We start from the raw sequence: 22887 nt of genomic DNA on the forward strand, positions 1-22887 counted from the left end.
ATTCAAAAAAGACACTGAAGTCTAACTTTCTACCCCACGCGACCTTTAATATGAATCAACCACAATAGCTTTTGTAATATTTCTAATGGAAATATTTCATTTCAATTTTTTTGCTTTTGTGTCTAAAGGTCCAATGTGTAAGATTTATGTGTATTCGGAGGATATGTTATTTCAAATTGAATATAATATTCATAAATATGTTGTCATTTGTATTTAATTAATCCCCCAAAAAAGAATGTTTGTGTTTTCCTGACCTTGGAACAAGCCCTATACATCCAGAGAGGGAGTGGGTCCTCATCCATGGAGTCTGCCCAGAACAGACAAACCAAGCACTGGCTCCAGAGAGGGCCTTTTGCAGTTTTAGAAGCCACCATAGAGTGAAGCAAGGGATATTTTACTGGTTGTAATCTGCAAACTCACTGCTAGATATCACTAAATCCTAGACACTGGACCTTAAACCCCAGAACAAATATGCAGGTGCATCTAAAAAAAAATAGAATATTATGGAAAAGTTCATAGATTCATTACACATAAAGTGAAATATTTCAAGCTTTTTTTGGTATTAATTTTGATGATTAGGGCTTACACTCACAAAAATCCAGAATTTTACATAAGACCAATCAATAAAAAGGATTTATAATACAGAATTGTCGACCTTCTGAAAAGTATGTTCATTTATGCACTTAATACTTGGTCAGGGCTCCTTTTGCACAGATTACTGCATTAATGCAGCGTGGCATGGAGGCGATCAGCCTGTGGCACTGCTGAGGTTTGGTGGAAGCCCAGGTTGCTTTGCCTTCAGCTTGTCTGTATTGTTGGATCTGATGTCTCTCATCTTCCTCTGGACAATACCCCATAGATTCTCTATGGGGTTCAGGTCAGGCGAGTCGGCTGGCCAATCAAGCACAGTAATACCATGGCATCTCAATACTGTATGGAGATGCAGATTTCCTTTTGCCGGCCATGAGCTGTAAGCCGTAATAATCATCAAAATGAAAACAAAAAAAGGCTTGAAATATTTCACTTTATGCGTAATGAATCTTGAATATAGGAAAGTTTCACTTTTGTAATTGAACTTTTCCATGATAATCTCATTTTTTGAGATTGTGTACATTGACACATGCTGAAAAATGACAATACATGCCAATATATTGTCAAGACTATATTACAAAATAAAAATAACGTACATTTTGAGAACACAATGGTAATATAAATTGATATAAAAATCTATTACTTTAAATAGATTTTGGAGATATATATATACACACACAGAGACACACGCACACATGTGAAGAAGACGACGCCAAAGCTATGTCAACTCTTCATGTCAGTGTAATAAGACGGTATAAATGTTGTCATAACATTTGTTAACTAACACAAATTATGAACAATGCGTGACTTAAGGGAACAAGACGGGCCCCTTTAACACCATTATATTCAGTTTCACTGTCCAAACACTTAAAAAACCTTTGCAGTGACAGAATCCACAGTCCAACATACTGACACGGACTCTTCTCCTATCCTTTAGGGTCACAATTGGCCATTCCATTTGTCCCCTGTGAGACAAAAAGTGAGCCTCATCCCACTGCAGACTCATCCTGCACCTCGGGTCCAGAGGTGTATAAGTTCACATCAGTCCAGAGAGGTTCTCCATTTTGGATCTGGGCTCTGTGGTGGACAGCCTGCGAGTAGAATGACAAAGGTGCTCTCGGTGGCCTGTCATGGCTCTGGCCTAGTGCTTTCAGATCAGGGAAACAGTGGACACACACGCAGGTCTCAGTAGGGCTGGAGTCATTGGATGGCTCACGGTCAATAGGAAGGTTTGAATTTGTTACAAAATCTGCAGAAGGACAGACACACATAGGATCAAAACATGGAACAGATGCCACAGTATCACAACATCAATCTAACTACACATGAGTTAGAGTTAATAATTAGTTTCAGCAGTTGTTGAACATAAACCACTCATTGACGACACTGATTGGGGCATTTGATGTAAATCCATACCACACTAACCATTGGAGCTCTGCTCTGGCTGGGGACCTGGCGGGCCGACCTCCTGGCCCAGCTGGACTACACACTCCTGGTTGCGGTTATCCTCCTTGGTAGCTGGGTTGGCGCTCTTGGCTCTGGCTCCCCTCAGAAAGACAACAAAGGCTAGAGACAAGCTAGAAAACAGCAGCACCATGCACAGGGCCAGCAGGGGGTATATAAGAATAGTGGGGTCTTCCACGGCTGTCGGCACTCTGTAGTATGGCACGTGTGACGTAACTCCCACCAGCAGCCTTTTAGTGGTCAGGAGCTCTTTTATTGGAGATGGTGAAGCTGGAGGATAGATGGGAAGAATATCACTGTGATGTCTCTTAGTTTTCAACACGGTCACCAGTGTCACGTCCGGCCACGACATGCATTTAGCAACACGGTCAATACCATTCTAAGTGTTTTAGTGGGTTAAACATGGCATGTTTTACTGGAGGTGCGATAACATTCAGCTAGAAGGCTGAACATGCACTCATAGCACTGGAGTTACATCCAGTAGCTAATGTTTTCCCTGCTTGTACTGACTTCGCTAACACAAATGTGGACGGTAAACAAGGGAACCCAATTTCTCTGACATTGTCTGCGAGAACCTACGCAAATGTCTTCATTTACTCTCACCGTCCGAGGAGGTGAAGACTCAGTGAAGTAACTCTTTTGTGATGAAAATGTCTTAGAGGCTATGTGTGTGCTACTGATTTACTTTGGACTGCTTTCTCAACAAGGGCCAGTGATGGCAACAAAGGGTATTAGACATTTGCTTCTCTCACTGAATGCAATAAAAAACACATTTATAATCAATTCACTGCACTGAATTACAGGTCACCCTTTATGTTAGCTATTAGTGAGCTAACATTTGCTAGCGAGCCACAGTCACGTTAACCAGTGTTTGCAGCCGTTTGAATTTGAGTCAATGAGAGAAGCTTTCCATTAGCTGGCTGGGTGACAGAGAGTTCTTAACAGAAATACAGCACCACTGTTTGTTCTTGTTGAGATATATGCATATATGACACACAGTAAAAGCATAATGCATCCTGAACTACTGTACAATACACATGAAAATGTAAATAGAATAGTTTTTTTGTGAAAATTAAGCACATTGAAAATGATTTACCTTGTGATATGATAACACAATGCAGCACATAAATGGAAATCAAATCATCCTCTTTTGTTCCTACTGGGTTTTTGTAGACCTGTACTGAACGTCCCAAGGTCCGGTGGTTGGGAACCCCTGCTATATGTACCAGAAACCAAAAACCATTCAGCCCCACTGCTCAGGAGTTGTGGTTATGCATTTCGGTAAGCATTCCAGCTGACCTTCCAAAAAAACAGTCACTGCATTGGGATTTATCTGTAGTTTCACAAAATCCTTCTTTACCATCAAACTTTTCTAGTCAGCCAACATTTTTTTCTCCATGAAACAGAGAGGTAACAGAAAAAAGAAAGTCACAGAATAATTAAAGCTCTTATTCAGGTTAGCATGGGCAGCACTCACTCTGGCAGTGCTGGGAGCACTCTGCCGGAGGTCCATCACAAACTTCAGCGCACATCACACATCTCTTCAGCAGCCCGTCGTAGTAGTGGCCAAGCTTTGCCTTACAAATCGCAGGCTCTAATGCAGGAAGACACAGCGTGAAAGCAATCAGGAGAATTATCAGCTTACCCTCGCAACTATTACACTTGTTTAGTGCATAATTTATCAGATTTTATCTCAGTCCATGTAGCATAGTCAGATGACACGTGAGAAGGGTGGCCCACAAAGTCATATGAACAAAAAGGTTCCTGGATTTGTATTCCTGTCTGTGTAAGTGTGTACTCACCACAGTAGCTGGTGCATTTGGGATTGACATGTGGTCGCTGGCATTCTATATCACAGTCCATGCAATCAGTGATTAAGGCATCCCAGTACTGACCCGTATTGCAAAGATCAGCCATTGGCCCTGACAAACCTCGCTCTGACACACAGACACACGGACAACAGCACAGAGACACGTAGTAAGATAAGTGTAGAGGGAATAGTGACAATACAATGACAGTAACCATAAGTTTGTGAGATAGTATCCATAGGTCGTGGAACTCCCTCATTATCTCCTAGCTTATGTAAAAGACACCAAATATTGAAGATTTCAGATATTTATGGGTCATCATCATCTTTTTGCATCATTACTAACAGCTGGAGTTGCACGACTGTGTGTCAGAGAGGCTCCTTCTGACATCAGCAGTGGAGAGGCAGGTGCTTAATTATCAGGGGGAACAACAGACTTTGCAGGTGCATTTTCTAACCTCTAATTGCACATAAAACTCATTGGGTTAGCAGCTGTCACTGTCACAGGTTTGTGGGGTGGGCTTTGAGTCAGTGATGGTCTGAAGGCCCGTCCACTGTGTTGAAAGTAGTCCTTCATTTTCTTTGTGTGCCTTTGTGCACCTTCTTATTCAATGTTTTTTCTTTATTTTCAAGAACCACTCAGCTAAGTAAAGAGAAATGACAGTCCATCATTACTTTAAGACATGAAGGTCAGTCAATCCGTAAAATATCAAGAACTTTGAGTGTATCCTAAAGTTCAGTCGCGAAAACCATCAAACACATGATGAAACTGGCTCTCATGAGTACCGCCCCAGGAAAGGAAGACCAAGAGTTACCACTGCTGCAGAGGATAAGTTCATTAGAGTTACCAGACCCAGAAACCACAAATTAACAGCACCTCAGATTAGAGCCCACATAAATGCTTCACAGAGTTCAAGAAGCAGACACATCTCAACATCAACTGTTCAGACGAGACTGTGTGAATCAGGCCTTCATGGTCGAATTGCTGCGAAGAAGCCACTACTGAGGAAGAACAACAACAACAAGAGAAGTGCTTGGGTCAAGAAACACAAGGATTGGACATTAGAACAGTAGAAATCTGTACTTTGGTCTGATGAGTCCACCGTGTCTTTTATGAGACGCAGAAAAGGTGAGTCTATAAAAGACACGGTGGTTCAAGCATGGAGGAGGAGGTATGATGGTGTGGGGGTGCTTTGCTGGTGACACTGTCGGTGATTTATTCAAAATTCAAGGCACACTTAACCAGTATGGCTACCACAGCATTCTGCAGCGACATGCCATCCCATCCGGTTTGCGCTTAGTGGGATCATCATTTGGTTTACAACAGGACAATGACCCCAAACACACCACCAGGCTTTGTAATGGCTATCTGACCAAGAAGTAGAGTGATGGGGTGCTGCGTCAGATGACCTGGCCTCCACAATCACTCAACCTAAACCCAATTGAGATGGTTAGGGATGAGTTGGACCGCAGAGTGAAGGCAAAGCAGCCAACAAGATGGCTAATTTGAAGAATATAACATATATATCATATTCTGGTTTGTTTAACACTTTTTTGTTTACTACATGATTCCATATGTGTTCCTTCATAGTTTGGATGTCTTCAGTATTGATCTACAATGTAGAAAATAATAAAAATAAAGAAAAACCATTGAGTGAGAAGGTGTGTCCAAACTTTTTGTTACACGATGTTAGACGAGGTGAGGACCCAACTGCAGACACACATGGGAGGCAGGATCAGGGGAACAAAAAAGCAAGCTTTATTACACAATCGCTGAATATACAAAAACCAAGGAATCCAGATACGAGGACATAAAACAAAGTAGCAACTAAAAAGCTTGAACAGAAAGCAAAGTTCAAATCAAACGAGAAACAAGAAACCAAAATCAGCAACATACCAAACGGGAGGCACGAGGAAACACTGGGGCAGAATGCTGGGTGGCAACACGGGGGAAGGCAGACCAAGACGGAGTAACAGGGAACAGCACGGAACATCACAGAACGAACTGACAAACACATGAGGGTGAACAAAGACTACATACACAGACACACTAAAGAGGGGATCGGGTACAGGTGGAGTGAGGAGGGAAGAGGAACAGGTGAGGGAATGAGCAGAAAAACACTGGGAGGGAAAAACACACAGGAGGAACTGAAAAGCAAGAAGTGGCTATTCTATATTAAATGAAACAACACGGTTCTGTACCATACTATAATCTATTATATTATTATACTAACATACAGTATTACTATACTATACTATACTAGTCTAGTCTAGTCTACTACACTATATTATGTTAAATGATACTATACTTAATTACTACTACAACTATATCACATTATGTAAGTATACTAAATTATATAATAAATGATACTACACTGTACTGAACTATACTATAATCTGTTATGCTATGTTAATCTAGCATGCTATAATATACTATACTATGCCATGATATGTTATACTATTCTAGTATACGATACTATGCTACGTTATGTATCTGAAATTATTCTATATTAAATGATACAACACGGTACTGTACCATACTATAATCTGTCATACTATTATACTAATGTACAGTATACTATACTATACTCTACTATACTATACTATACTAAGCATGGAGGATTATTGTGTTGTAGAAGTATAGTATTTACTATGTCTTGCTATTTAATATAAGCCCCATGTCTTTATAGCATGATGCATGAAAATGTAAGAAGCAAGTAGGAGCTTTACTTAGTCTGCACTTGGCCCAGTTTTATTCAGTGCGTACTGGATGAATTGGGGAGGGGCTCTTGTACTGTGACAGTTCTTTTCACCTAAGCTTCAAAAGCAAAGTAGGCCCGTTTCCTTTTGTGTTTTCAAACTTCTTCTTGGAGCAAGCCTTGCAAAACATGTACAAATTCCAGTGAATCAAAGATACAGAGCCATCAGCAACGTGCCAGCCTTGCTGCTACTGCAACACATATATGCCCAACCTTCGAGAAGTCACGTCTTTGTTCTCAAACACAGTCTTCTTCACTCCATTGAGCACTGAGTCAGTCGACTGTGAAAGACACGCAGATCTGAACCTCCTCCGCCCTCCATTGCTTTCACATGCACAGAACTGCCTGATTTATTCTTGAGTCTATTTGTCACACCCTGATCCTCAATAATTACCTTTCAGATTTGATGTGAAGTTAGTACAATGTGTATTTATCATAAACACATACCAAAAGTCTGTGTTTCCATACAAACCAGCATCAGAATTTAGAGTTACCTTTCTTATTTTTGTTCCTCCTTATTGAGTTTTGTTTTTGCTCTTTTTACTTCTTTTTTTTTTTCATTATAAGGCTCTTATGTTTGGCCTCCATTTTTTGTTATGGTGTGCGTGTGTGTGTTCCTGTAACCAGCGGGCCTAAACTGCGTTCACTGCTACGTCGAGTGTTTCTGGTAGCGCTCCCAGTGAGCTGCAGAGCCGCCACAAACTTATACAAGTTAGAAACTGTGACAACGCTTGCCGAAGTCAAGGGGTTAGATTCCTACCTGGACCACCAATAGTGACCACAATTACTGAAAAATTAATATTCGATTTGCTGAAGTGAGCTGCTGTGGGTTGAAAACAGTGTTTAGAGGGTTCACTCACCTGGCGAGATGAAGACGCAGTGGGAGAATCCGTGATTTGAAGATGAGAGTGAGACAGGCCCATGTTTCAGCACGTAAACTTATTTGGGTATGAACTCAGTGTCTGATCTGGGACTTCCCCCTTTGCAAGAGGAGGATCCCCCCCACCCGAACACACACACACACACACACACACACATTCAATGTCTTACTTAAGTAGTATTAAGTATTTGCCGTGTTACTCATTATGCAGAATGGTTCATGTTTAGACCCCAATATATCCTAGGATTGTTAAAGTAGATATTATTATAGGATAATTAACGATGCAGTAATGTGGTCATCACTTTAATGTTGCAGCTGGTGAAAGTGGGGCTAATTTCAGCTGCTTTATACACAACTGTTTAGCTTAGCATGCAATAATATATCATTATTAGTTTATTTATATTTTCTATTGACAATCAGACCCTGCACCAGTTGAGTTAAAAAGTAAAAGATTTGCCGCCAAAATGTATTTGAGTGGAATTAAAATCTTCAAATTATAATTTTGGGTAACACTTTATATTAAGGTCATTGTAATAGGATTGTTAATTAATAATATCTTAATGAGGTAAGAAGTCTTTGTTAGATACAAATCAATATTAATAAGACTGTGTGTAAGGCTTTGTTCCCCCTTACATCCCGTAGCTGCAAAAAGTATAGTTGACTGTAATAAGTGAATAGTTGATTGCTTATAAATGCATAATAAAGTGTGTATTAATCTCAATAAAGCAACAAAAAGGTAGATTTCAAATTTAACAATGACATAATAGGTAAGTTAAACTCAATTAATGGATTTGAAATGCTATTACAAACAACTACAAGAAACTAATTTTAATCAGTCTAAACTGTTAACAAGCTTCTCATAGAAGTCTTTAAATCTAATCTGACAATAAACATGCTTATTATGCTGCTATAACTGAAATAGTTTTATTAACGATAATCTTATAAGGTATAATCTTATAGGCTGATATGTAAAAATCCCCCCCCATATAAATAGGATATTTATAGAATAAAATATGTAGTATATAAGTCACCTCCCTAGTGGCAATTTCTGTTTTTATTCATGATTTCTCTGTATTTTGCTGCATTTTAGTCCCCTTCCACCAGAGCAGATAACACAGCCTGGCTTCATGCTAGGAATGGCAGCATGCGCCAAATAAAGTACATGTTGAATGGGCAAAAAGCTGTCAGGTCAGGTCATGGGTCCACTTGGACTGACGCTGTGACTGATGATACACCAAGCCACACAGATGAAATATCCTTACTGTTCGCTGTGAAATCCTTGTACCCCCCAATCGGTACTTTTTAACCCTATTGAGACACATTTTTTTGAAATACTCCTTTTTTACAGAGATTCTTGACATCTTGAACAATGACTGCATTCCATTTAGGTGTGAAATTCAAGGTCATGTTATTGTGCATGCTGACTCAGATGATCGTTCAGTGCGACACTTCATGGAACTTTACTCGCACATTTTTTTGCTTTTTCTGCAATGAAAATGTAAAAAGGTTTACTGTGAAAAGTTCGACTGATAGAAAAGCTTTTCACATTGAGGTGTGGTTGGAACACAAATCACTTTCATCACTTGATTGCACACGACAATCTCCATTTGCGTTATCATGCCACTTCTAGGGGTTTCAATGATTAAAAAGGGGCAGAATCCTTACTCATGCAGTCATTTGGTTCTTCTTTTGGTACTCAGAAATCAATCAGTGTCTGATGGAGCCCTAACTTACAGTTAACCAGCACAGGACCGCAGTGACTCACAGATGACGGGTATTAGTGTGTCAAACACTTATTGAATTTTATCTGGAGGATGTGAGTAAACCCACTTTCTCAACATCAGTGTGAAACTGTCGGGCAATTCCACGCCATGTGTTTTTCCTCTCCACTGAGCACAGAACAAGATTTCAGCGTTTCATCTCTGCTTCACTTCTCGAAGGAACCAGGATCTCTCTGGCCATGTGCAGCGTAGTTTTAGACTGAGAGTGACTACAGTGGATTATTTTTAAACATAGCATGAACACCTGAAACATGCGAAACATAACCAGCGATTTATTTCTGTCCAATTTTGAAAGAGGTCACACAGTGCACACTAACACCAACCAGAATGATTAATGACGTATTTATATAAATAAATGAAATGTCTAGAGGAATACTGGTAGATGACAACAAATCAGGGGAAATGGAAGAAGAATGAAAAGCGCTTTAATCTTCTACAGACAATGCACAGACGTTGTCACTCTGAGATTTTGGGGGGGCTTTGCCGTGCACCTGTTAGAAGAACCGGAAATTCTGGTGTGACAAGTCATTAAAAGGTGTTAGTTTTGTTTTACAACAGACTAATTTGGCCCTGTCTGTGGCATTTAAAACATTTAGCTGGAGACTGCTGCAAACAAGAAAGTCAGGGTGGAGAAAAAGAAGACACTGCGGTCGATGTTGACTGCAGATTAGATTACCATCAGAGGCACCAAAGCACCTGCGACAGCAGCTGAGAACAGAAGGTGCTGCTGTGCTGGTTCATGAATGAGTATTTTAGAAAATGGTAAGTGGGAAATAAATAAAACAATAAATGAAGCAGAGTGAGTGATTAACCATGCCCTAAAATTAATTGTTCAATACTTGAATAGTTATGGTTGGATATAACCTGTAGTTGGTTTTTGGTTTGAAAAATTTGTTACAGTTCGGTGCATTTGAGTCATTAAAGAACAACCACCACACGCACACACACACACACACACACACACACACACACACACACAGCAATGTGTGGATCTGTGCAGGAGCAGGCTTTCTGATTGGCCATTGGAAAAGTCTTTCCAACAAATACACAGCCTCTGAGAATGAACAATACTAACAAGTGATTCGTCTTTGGGATTCATTTTGCAGGACTACACCTGCACAAGTTTGCAGTAAATAAGTTCTCCTTCCACTTTGGGTACATCAGTATGTAAATCACCTGAATGCAGCCTTGTGTGAAACACAAAAATCCAGAGGAAAACCAACAAGTTGAATTTGAGGAAGCGCAAATAAAAGTATGACTCGGCTCGATGTCGAGTCACAGCGAAACCTTCGCATTTTACATTTTAGTGTAACCAGTGCTGATATTCTGCAGATACAGAAAGGCCATAGCAACGACAAACATAAATGTATATGCATAAATAACTTTTATTCATATTGTGAATCAAATAATGCTTTTGGTTGATAGATATACAAGAAAAGTAAATTAACATTTGGGTCATTTGGGTTAACATATGAGTAAAATGGCCCATGCATAGAAACTGACAGGCGTGTCAGCCCCAACCCAGCCTCGGTGTATAAATGTTGGCAGTTAACTTTTCTGAGATACATTCACATTTGTAGGTGTCATAGGCTGTGTGCCATATTGACATTCCTACAAAAGACGTCATATCACATCCACATTACATATTTATGACCTGACTTTCACATTGGGAGTTGGAGGGGGTGGTGTTGTAGTTACAGGCGAGAGGGCTAACCAAACCAGGGACCGCAGTTCTAACCTGTATTTCAACATTAGTAAGTGGAAAAAGGCTTCATATGTTTCTCACACAGGCCCGTAGCGTTTCAACATTTGTAAGTGACACACCACTAGATATTTTTAAAGGAAACCTCGAGACAATTTCAAGTCACGTTTGTGGTGACAGAACGCCAGAACACCTCCAGCTGAGTTTGTGGAGACCAAAGCAGGTATTTTTAAGTCTAAACATGTATGTATCTATATCCTCACTCTAACCATGACCAAGAGTGTCACTGCTTACCTCATCAAAAAACTCCAGAGAAGCTAAATGATCAGAAAAAATGAAACAAAGGATGGTTTATGTCTGTTCTGATAACTATCTGTGTTCAGGGATGCAGAAAAAGTCCGATCAATAGGCATGCATCTATGTAAATTACTTTTTTTAAAATAGAATACTATAAATAAAAGTTTCTCCCTGCTTGTATATTGTAACTTAGTGACAAACTTGAATAAAAGTGAATGGTGTGAACACATGCGAGGGTAAAGGAGGTCAAGAAGCTATTTGTACAGCCTGGCTCGCACCTCTAACCAAACAGCCACCTTCAGAAACCTGAACACCCAGAATAGACTCACTGCAGATGGGTAGTCAAATTAAGAAAAGTAAAAAAGGAAGCCAGTTCACATGAGTGAAAAACAGAACAACGAAAAATGGCCAAATCATGACTAAAGCGAATGGTGGATGAATTTAAAAACATACATTTACGTACATGCAGACATATCCACATGCTTAACAGCAAATGGTTCATTTCTCAGTTTCGGAAATTCTTTGGGAAACTCCCAGAGGACAGGCGGGAGAGTTCTGTGTGTAACATTTTTTTCAGTATCATTTTATTACCCGAACATAGTCAGACTGGAGTAACAGTAAATTGTATACAACAGCATTATTACTTCATCAATCCCTGACTTGGACCAGTAGATGGCGACAGCCTGCAATATTTGAAGAGACAATCTGTTCAGCGCAGGATCAAAAAATCATTTCCAACCTCATCTCAGATTGACATTATCACTCCTTCTCCCACTCTCAATTATTCAGTGAGGCAGCACAGTGGCAAGAATAACAAAACGACTCTTTTATACCTTTGTTGAGACGGTGAAGAGGGAAAGATAAATACTTACAGGTAAAGGATTTGGAGGGGATGAAAGCAGCCTTACTGTGACATATAGGGAGTATTGGCATGTGTGTGCACACGTGATCAAAGGATGAGAGCCCACATGCTGTGCAATGCTCCCTGAAATGTCTACTAGACCAGTGAACAATGTGTCTACCCACGAGGGGAATCTCTGTTCGATAAAACCGACTGTGATGGCTTTCTTCAACGTCACCATTACTATACTGACGGAATTGTCCGCGCTGAGGAGGACTTGATTGACTTCAGAAGAATGGAAAAACCCAAACAGACGCCATCCTTTGTTGTGTGCTGGTGGTGGTTGTGAAATGGAGAGACATCTGGTTTAAGCGCTCTCATCTTGTTCCTGCCGAATCATCCGACTGCCATCATGTGAAACAGATGGTCTAGATGCATTTATCATTCATGTCATTCTTCCTGCTGTGTAGAGATTCTGTTCTCATGAATAGTACAGGGGAACCAACAGATTTCAACACAAAACTCCATGGCAGCATCTGTACGTCAACTTCTCACTGCATTCCTGTCTGTAGTATTCAATCTGTTCCTGCAACAGTTTTACCTGATCAGGCTCCAAGTAGATATACCGCTCTGATTTTCTTATTAGCATCTTTAAACCAGAAAAAAAGTGAGTGGTTTTACCCTGTCAGTTTAAAAATAATTGTAGTCGAAGCAGCTGTCATTACTCAGGCAACTCGCCCGGATAAAATGTTGGCAGTTAACGTTACTGCAAAACCATCACATTTGTATGTTTGATTTGTAGGCTACAGATCAGATTGACAATTCTCCAAAATGTGTCATATAACAATCACATTGCATGTTTATGTCCTAACTGTCATGCGTGTGATGAGGATGGCGGTGGAGTTACAGGCAGCAAGGCTGGCAGCCACTGACCACAGCTCAAGACGGTGTTTCAGCCGTGTTTGTGGCAACCAAAACAGGTATTTTAGGCCGAAACATGATCCTTTCCTAACCCTACCGTGGTGGTTTTTGTACCTAAACTTAACAAGAGCATATGTGCTGCATTGTCACAAGATAAAACTGAGAATTAAACTTAAGAAACAAAGTAGCAACGTAAAGAAATGTGAAGTGTCAACATATCAGTGGTTTTGCAGAAACGGGGATTATTTTTTAATGAGTCAATACACTTATTTAGAGAAGAAAACAACATTCTTCAACAGAATAAGGTTCAAGTGCTGCATGACGGACATCCAGCCTCTCAGAACAAACTGAAAATAAAATGATAGTCAAACTGAAAACAATACCTCTGTTCGACTTGAAGGGGTTTCACCTGAAACTTTAATTTACCCTCAGGAACTTGAGGATGTCTTCACTTTCAGAACATCTTTTGTGGTTTCCCATCCTGTTCAGTACCAATACCCTATGTTGTACACTTTTTTTCATTCCCTGATTCAAGTTTGGCCTACTTGACTAAACTCTGCTCTACTGTGAGCCCGGATTATGCAACAAAACAGAAAGGATTTTCAGGAGTAGTACGACAAATAATTTTTCTATCTATATATCGATGTAAAGGTCATACATACAGAGGCTTGATCATACACTAGCATAGCTCTGGCACAGCGCTGACCCGTTATAATAAACCTGTTGCTGACCGCACTGGGGGTTGCGTTCGCTGACATTTTTTACATTGACATTCAAACTCTAATCTCCCAAAGCTCATGTTAAGCTGGCTAGGAGCGAACGTGAAAATTCACTTTCTGTTTTGTGTTTCCATCCTCTCACCTGCCACCACCACAATCAAACATCCCCAAGCGCGACATTCATTACAGAACACATTAGTTGTTTTCACAGTGCAGCTGAATCCTCAGCAGTGCAGATTTGCACAGCGTTCGTAGTCGTGAGTCATATGGAGGCAACTCAGGCGGGAGAGAAAATGAGAGGTGTATGGGGGAATTTGTTGCAAGAAGCCTCTCACATGGAGGGTATTTAATTGAGTCTTATCTACTTTGACGTTTCAGGGGATGTCTGACTGGATCCATTAAACCAAAGAAAAAATGCTTTTAGTATCATTTTGTCTCAAAGGGCCTTGTGCGAGATGATTTAGAGTTTCAGCTACAACTTAATACAAAATGATACAACCGTCTTTACTGTGAATGCTTTGTAGGCATTAAAGATGCTGGTAATTAGCTTATGTAAGTGGATTCCATTTCTTGAGTTAGCTTCTGTTGCTCTCTGTTAGCTGACGATAGAGACACAAAAACAAGGCACTCGAGAACGTGCATGAAGTCAAAAAATCTGAAATCTGACCTGAGTGTGTTATACAGATTAAGTCACAAAATTATTGTCTCTGAGTACGACAGAAAATAAACTCAGGTAGTAGCCGCCTGGATTAGCTTTTAAAGCTATGGTATGGTAACTAGCTAGCTAACCAGCTCCCTCTGCACAGCCCAGTTTATGTACATGTGTCAGGCCGCGGGATGATTCAGCATGTGTTTCAAGTGTAAGTGTTAACATCCGTATGCTACCATGCTAATATGCTAATGTTATGTTGTTAGGTTGTACTTACCGTGGTCGCCATTTTAAATTGATATATTTGCATGCTAAAATGTCCTTATTAGTGCTCAACAAAAAGTCCAGCCAAGGCTGATGATGGAAAGAATAATAATGGGATGACAAAGGTTCCTACAATTCATCCTGTGGGAAACCATGTTGGGGCAGCACGGCGGCGCAGTGTTTAGCAAGAAGGACCTGGGTTCCACACCGGGCAGGGCCTTTCTGTGCGGGAGTTTGCATGTTCTCCCCGTGCCCCGTGGGTTCTCTCCGGGGGTTACACCCCGCCTTTCCGAAACCCCGCTGTTCCGAAAATAGACTTCCATTCTTCATAATGGCGTGGTTTCCCATTTTTTCTAAAGACCCCGCTATTCCGAAAAGGCTATTGTGGAACCCCTGACCCTAACCCTATTGGGAAGTAATTGGAACTTGAAAGTCGGATTCGGAACAGCGGTGTTTCGGGGTGTGGGTGTTTCCGAATGGAAGGCCGTCCCCCTCTCCGGGTACTCTGTACTCTCTTCCTCCCACAATCCAAAGACATGCAAGACTTAGGTTACTCTAAATTGTCCGTTGGTGTGATTGTGAGCATGAATGGTTGTTTGTCCCTATATGTCAGCCCTGTGATGAACTGGCGACTTAGGGTGCACCCAGCCGTCGCCCAATGTCAGCTGGGATCGGCTCCCTGTGACCCAGCCCCCCTGTGAAAAGGTTAAGCGGTTTCACATGATGGATGGATGGAAACTATGTTGCACAAAATTTCATAGCAAACCATCTATCTACATAGTTCAGTTTGGACTGAAGCAGCTGACCAACCTGCCAACCTTTCTGTTTCTGGACTCATTGCTAGAAAAAGGGTTTCATTTGGTTGGTAAGGTAAAGTTAGACGAGGTTTGACTGAATAACTGGTTTTAACAGCATTAATATTAGTATGTTTCAATGTGTGAAGTTAAATACTACAATAAATGTTTAATTAAAACATTGAAATGCTGCTAAAACGATGTTGTATGTTCCCTTATTTGTCTAAATTACTTTCACTCTTCAGCCAAAAACCCTGGTTTTAGCCCACACATCAACACAGCTTTTAATTTGCACATCACCAACTCTATTCTTACAAGGTGAGTTAAGTCTTTTGAGTCATTTTCTAGTTGTAATCACTTTCAGGGTATTAAATGGGACGATCCTGTGTGGAAAGGACTCCTTGACCAATGCCTGCAGATGTCAGGGAGGCTCAGCTCACTTGGACTGAACGCCTAATTATCCGACACATATCTCCACTCTCCCCCGTTTCCATCCAATTCACTTTCATTTCAAAAACACACATTAATCAACATTTCTGTAAATGTGCTGGTGTTTCCCAGATGGATCATTTTCAACTGCAGTCCTTTGGCGACGTCAAGATAACGACAGCAAGAGCAACAAAATAAGCATTCTCAAGCAGTGCACAAACCATGCAAGGCAACAGGAAACAGTCAAACATTAAAAAAATAATGCAGCAACAGTATTCACTATTCAGCACACCAGGCAAGTAAACAACATGGGGCAACAAAATAAAAAGATGTAATCTTGAAAATCACCATTTTTTGACACATGCAGGGCAGCAATCAGTAATAGGACATTAGTAAATTGCAAAAACCATCATGTTGATCTTGATAAAATGTGAAATGATGAAGTTTCAAATTAGTAAAATTCATACAGACGCACCTAAAGAAGATCACACCTCTTTGTTAAACAAGTATTTATAAATATGCCATACATACAGTCTTTGTTTAATTTCTCTTTCGGTTCAGTTAAATAATCTCGTGTGTGGTCTTGCTTCTTTGTTTAACCTTGAGCCATGTTGTGACAGATAAATGATGAGACCTAACTGTTTGGGAGTTCCTTCACAGCCCCTCGAGAGATGCTGGAATTCAGTGAATCCCACACTGGATACCATCTGTATACAACACTGTGTATTCTGAGTGATGTGTTCAGGGATCAAGGAAAAACTTGGAATTCCTCCAAGTAATGTATTTCTGGAGGGAATACACAGTAGAAGGGCCGTCCAAGTTGCAATTCCAGGAACCTGAGATATAAAGTGTTCATCATACATAGTTTGTATTGTCCATACCAACACACACTGACGCACAGGCTACACATGCACATCCAATTACAAAGAAATACACAGGTTTTACCATGAGAGCAGAAACTGGCCTGCATTTAATCGCAGAGACGAGGACATTGGCTTGTCCGTTACAATCAATGATCACATTATTTCCTATGCAACAGTAAAGAGTCACAAATAAACATCTGCTGACATCATATCACACAAACATAAGCTATGTAAGCTGGGGACATAGTACTAAAAATGGAATACAACACGTCTGTGTTACGTTTGGTTACCCACATGTCTGTACAGTACAAAGGCCTTTGGTTGTTTGGCTTTCGGGAGAAACAGGTCAAAGTGTTGTTTTTGCTGTACATGGACGTCATCAAATGATTTTATATTTAGTTCCAAGGCACATAGATAAAGTTACTGCACAGAAAAGTACATATCCATGGCTGTACACTGTCAGAAACAAGCGTGTATTGTAAGTTTACAACCAGCTTAGCAAAATTTCAGCCCAGTGGCCTGAATAAAACCTCTGCAGTTTACGTTTCTGCCAACCGCAGATACGTTAAATGTGTATATTTCATATGTATCATATCAACATCACACAATACATGTCATATCATGTTCACATTACATGTATATGAGCTGACTGTCTTGTCAGAAGGAGGAGGAGGGATGTTGACGTGACAGCTGTGACTGCTCGAAGCCAGAGACCACTGTTCAAGACTGCGTTTGAACTCTTGTGAGCAGGAAACCACCGGATTTTTTTACGAGACGTTGGTACATTTTCCATCCGCGTAGGTGGCAACAAAACTAGATACTTTGATAGTGATGAGACAAACCTGGTATTTTTTAACACGTCGAGACAATTTCCAGCAGTGTTTGCTGCATCAGAGCCATGTGAAATATGACCTTTTTCTGACCCTAACCAGTTGGTATTTGTGTCTAAACTTAACCAGACCATATGCACAACGTTGTCACAACATAAAATTGAAAGAAAAAAAAAAGTTAACATATCCCTGGTTTGCAGAAACGTACACTGACCACATATATTCTGGCAAGTGGGTTTCTAAATTTGGCATAGTCAGGATTAAATCACTAAATTTGCAGTGCTGAAAACTCACATCTATCGATACTTGCTCCTCATCATAACTCAAAAAGCTACAAAACTGTACGTTGTGAGAGTGTATCTAGCAAGACATAGACGGTGGGATATGCAACCCCGACCCCCCCGACCCCATGCAAGAACAAGCAGAGGATACCACAAACATACAGTTAATTAATATTGAACGATGCATCCTCGGGGGTGCACGTTCTAGCCCTTCGCAATTCAACTTGTGTTTTCGGAAAAAGAAAACCGAGCAGGCAGAGGTTTCCCACTCCTCTGCTTCTGCCTCTCATCTGTACACTATACAGTGGCGGGAACGAGGAACAAGCCAAGCCCCGTGTCAACCCAGATGAGCACATCTTCAGAACATGACCTAGTTTCAGAGAAATGTTTAGGTCTTGATTTGACAAAATGACAGAGGAGGCAGCTACTACGGGCACCGTTTCATTGCCTCAGCTGTCCTCTTGGCGCTACATTTACACTGGTTTTGGCACAAACCCTCTCATCAACATCTATTAAACATCAGAATGATCCATTAAGTGAATTAAGTCCATTAAGTATGTCCAAAAAGCCTGCAGCAGTGGCAAGGCATAGTGTGTTTCCTTCAGTATGGTTCAGTGGGTTTCAGCTCAGTTCGTTTGGGTGGGAGTAAAACGTGTGTCAGCTCAAATTGTTCTTTGCCAGCTGTGCACGAGGAAGAAAGAGAGACAGAAAGGGAAAAGCTGGAAAGACAAACAGAGAGAAAGAGAGTAAAAGTAATTAACTGTGGATGATGACAGCATGGTACTTGCACTTCAGGCTCGAAGGCGCTAAATACCTTAACTGTAACAGTTGGGATTGTGAAATGAGTTTCTCACTGTGGCACACACACACACACAAGCACACATTCGGCACCAAGAGCAGAAAAATAAAGATCTATGGAAAGATATTACATGTTTCAGGATGATTCACAGGTTTTCTTCGGACGCTAATCGAATCACACTCAAAACAACAGAAACTCTGGTTGTGGTTATCGCTCCCTTAAAGCCTTTGGTCTAGCGCTGTGTCACATTAATACACACACATGCACACGCAGACACACGGTCGACTGGATCAGTATGACAAAGAATTGGTCACCCTTATCACCCTCTGTATAACTCAGACAAGAGTGCAAGGAGCTTATGTCTGAGTGACACATTGTGTGAATGGGGTTTTTGTATTTGTATTTCATTTCTGTGCTTTATATACATCATATGGAGCTGTACTGTGCCTCAACGCATGCCTATAAATGTGCGCCAGCATGTGAGTGAAGATGGGACTGACACTGCTACACATGCTACTGCTACTATAGTGACAGCCCAGAGACAATGTCATGACAAATTATACACTATGTGGTCAACTACGTGTGTGTGTGTGTGTGTGTGTGTGTGTGTGTGTGTGTGTGTGTGTGGCTACAGGTAATTATTTTCTGCAGTAACCTCTCAGGACAAGCCCTGTCTGGCTCCTCATCTCTTTTGACTGCACTGATTGATGGCTCCTGACTTGACTGATATACTTGGACCAAGTGAATCCGTCACTGCAGCATATGGTGGGTGGCCTTATTACTGTAGAGGCTTCGCAGCTGTTTGACAAATCTCCCAGCAACCAGGTGTGGCTCCATCATGGAGGTCCATCGGAAAAGTCACTGTGCACAAACAGCCTGATAGCTAAAACGGAAATAGATGTCTACCACGGACATGGGCTCATTCAGTCAGCATTAATGGAGTGATAAGCTTTCCAAATTGATAAAGGTCTTTGTTGTAGCTCCTTTGGCTCATACTTACCAAGGAAGCTGTAGCTTAATGGAGTCAGCCTAATTATCTACTATCTCAAACTGGTATTGTTTTAGCGAGCAAATTAACCAGCAAGCTAGTTTATAAAAGTCGCAATTGATGTCAAATGGGGTAAGCTTGGGTCACTGCACGAATCATCCTAGTATAGATCATATTGAACAATGAATAAATGTTCCAATTCACAGCAATAGACCATTGCCATAGGTCAGACTCAGGTGGGAAGCTCAAATGCCTGGGCTAATGTTATGCTGCTGTATTCTGGGTTGCAAGTTGTATAAAAGGAAATCATTGAATCATTATCATTTCACCACTTCCTGATTGATCAGCAACCGAAAAGACTATTAATATTGAAAATCCATGAGGACATCAGGCAATACTTTAAAGTAAAACTACATATTTGTGAACCCATTAGCTTCGATAAAACGGGAGTGTGCCTGTTTTCCCAAAGCCTTATGTTCCTACCCTAAAGCCACTTCCCCTTCCCTAACCCTAACCACTTCCCCTTTCCTAAACCTAACCCCTCCCTTTCTCTAACCCTAACCTCTCCCCCTTCCCTAACCCAAAATTCTTAGAAAACAAACCATTGGGCTGTGGGAACATAGGGATGACCCCAATAAAACAGGTAACGTTAGCATTCAACCCTCCTAGCGAGCATTACCGTTCGATTACATCCAGTGCTTTTCACTTCCATGTTTATAGTACTGTATGTGTCCAAGATGTGTGTTAATATTTTAGACTTAATTTCTGCCTTTCTTATCATATTGTTTAACACTATTATACAGCAATGTTTGCTAGGAAGTGGTTGAATGCTAATGTTAGCTGGTGTCTCATGGAAGCTAAAAGGGAATGAAATATGTAGTTCCGTCTTGAAATATTGACCAATGTTCCTTTGTCTTCTGGGTTTTCACTATCACTTATCTTCAGTTGGAGATAGTGAAACAATTTGTCAGATACCAACAGCAGTGGCAACATTTGAGCTACCCACCTTGAGCGTAATGTCTATGACTGATAGCTGCTAGCAGCTCTTTGGCTGAGCTTGAGCTCAATGCTAACATCAATATGCTAACATGCACACAATGCATGCACATATTAAGAAGGTAGGTATGTTTACTGTGTGCACCATCTTTACTAAGGTTGTTAGCATGCTAACATCTTCTAACAAGCACCAAACACAAAGTACAGCTGAAGCTAGCCTGGCTGCGCCGATTTGAGGCGGCATTCTCCTCCCCTTCTATATCTGCATTTAACTGTTCAGGATACTCTACAGGAAATAACAACAATTATGCTACCTCCAAGCCAACAAGCTAGCCTGCAGGCTGAAAATGACAAGGTATCTTAAAATGGACACTAACGTTACGCACTGAAACAAGCTAGCAGCTGTTACCGTTTCTTTGCAGGGAGGGTTCTATGCAGAACGTTTTTTTTCCCTAGACCAGAACAAGAATTGGTGCAGCCAGACCTTTCTCCAGTGCTGACATGGTGCGCCTACAGAACATCATTAGTTTAGCAGATTTTCGATTTACCACAAAAGCAGTAAATGTAAAACATCATAAAATATTGAACAAATTAAAATTTTGACCTCATGGATGGAAAGTTATGGGATCAGTTATTTCAGTTAATTCGTTGGAGACCATGAATATGGCTAAAACAACAAACACGTGAAACTCTACGATGTTCCGCTGATTGATTTTTTTCATTAAACAATATGGTTTTGACATTATCATTAATCACAAGGAATTAAACTTACAGGGTTACAAGGAGTACAGGGTTACTGTGAATTGTATACAACTAACTTTAGTTGCCTGGTTGTTTTACACTGTTCATTCGGTGTATTGAATGCCACTGAGAGAAGCGAGATGAGTCCAGGTCACGTAAATAGTTTGCTTTATGTGTTGTTCGATATACAGTTAAATGAGAATACAATTAATTAACAATAAGTGGCCTAGGTGGGAATGTTATACAGCCTGTTTAAATAAACTACGCTAGATTATTTTTTGAGTATGTATGGGGTGAGTTCAAGCTCAATTGAGGTATTATTTTTGCTCTTTAAAGGGGTACTCCACCAATTTTACACATATAGTTCAGTTTACTCTTCATGAGGTTTACTATTCAGCCCCAAAACAAAACAGTTGAATAGTATTGTCTGTTGCTCTGGGAGGAGCGCTCATAAGTCTGCTAAAATAACCTCTGATGATGCTTCAAGACTACAATGGTATAACAGGAGGTCTGTGTTACCAGCTAAGAGTTGGGAGCCTCTGATGGGAAGTGTAGGATCCAAATTTGGGATTTCTTGGCTCCTGCTGCTTCGATTTTGACCATTTAACAGTCCGTTTCTTGTGAATCCCCCAAAGTACAAAAGAAAATCACTGGAGTATACTTGCCTACTACAATCTCTCAAGTTTTGTATTCATGTGTTTTTTTCTTATAGATATGTAACCCACATGGTTACTAAACCAGTATTTGTAGTTTAAATACAGTACCCCCGTTTGCCCACATGGTGGCACCCTCACCCTACGAGTAACCATGGACGCGTTGAACGTGATCTCGACGTGACCTGTGACCTGCACAGTCTTACCCGTCCGTCATTTTAGACCAAGCTGAGACACCGAGCAGAGCGGTCGCACATGTACCGAGCAGAAGGACCGGGGTATGTAAAGTGAACAAAACCACGATAAAACATCAGTAACTCTCGAGCAAAACCTTCATAAGTCTTCTGTTCATTAGGAAGTGTCGTTACGAGTTTGTGTGAAGGAGAGGGAGACCGAGTTCACCGTGTTAAGTGTCCCAGAGAACTCCGGTAAGAAAATGCTATGTTGCTTAGCAAGCCTCAGGCTAGTTGTGGGTATTAGCATTGATAGAGAGAATTCCTATGACTGAAGTGAGTTCATAAAAACCAGTCGGAGTCCATGCTAAGTCCATGATATGTTTTGTTGATGTTTTAGACCTGCTCCGGTAGACCTGCTGTATTAATGTGTGCATTGAAAGCGAGCTGTAAAAAGATTGCTAGTGACTAGCGCGAAGCTAACGCTAAGCGCTCTAAGCTAATCGCGGCTAACCGCCGCTATGCTAATTCCAGGTGTTACCTGTTGAATGTGATGTAAATGCTAATGGTGAAGCTATCTAAGCTAATGTGGTACTAGCTGGTCAAGCTAATGAGCTTTACTGAGAGTCATGACGAGAAATACATGCAGCTATGGTACAGAAGTG

The 22887-nt window shown here is 40.8% G+C and overlaps 1 protein-coding gene across 1 annotated transcript; it reads right to left on the reverse strand.

Annotated features, from left to right (window-relative positions):
• Positions 1-1577: 1577 nt before the first annotated feature.
• On the reverse strand, positions 1578-7522 carry tnfrsf13b (TNF receptor superfamily member 13B; the record flags this gene model as incomplete). The annotated part of the gene is made up of 5 exons (XM_084341792.1): positions 7482-7522; positions 3858-3992; positions 3533-3649; positions 2017-2325; positions 1578-1840 (listed from the first exon to the last, which is right to left on the reverse strand). The coding sequence occupies exons 2-5, from the start codon at positions 3970-3972 to the stop codon at positions 1578-1580; spliced, it is 804 nt and encodes a 267-aa protein (XP_084197918.1). The 5' UTR covers positions 3973-3992; positions 7482-7522.
• Between the last annotated feature and the right edge of the window lie 15365 nt (positions 7523-22887).

The sequence above is a fragment of the Pagrus pagrus genome (genome assembly GCF_965226575.1).
Source record: "Pagrus pagrus genome assembly, chromosome: 21".
Taxonomy (NCBI): domain Eukaryota; kingdom Metazoa; phylum Chordata; class Actinopteri; order Spariformes; family Sparidae; genus Pagrus; species Pagrus pagrus.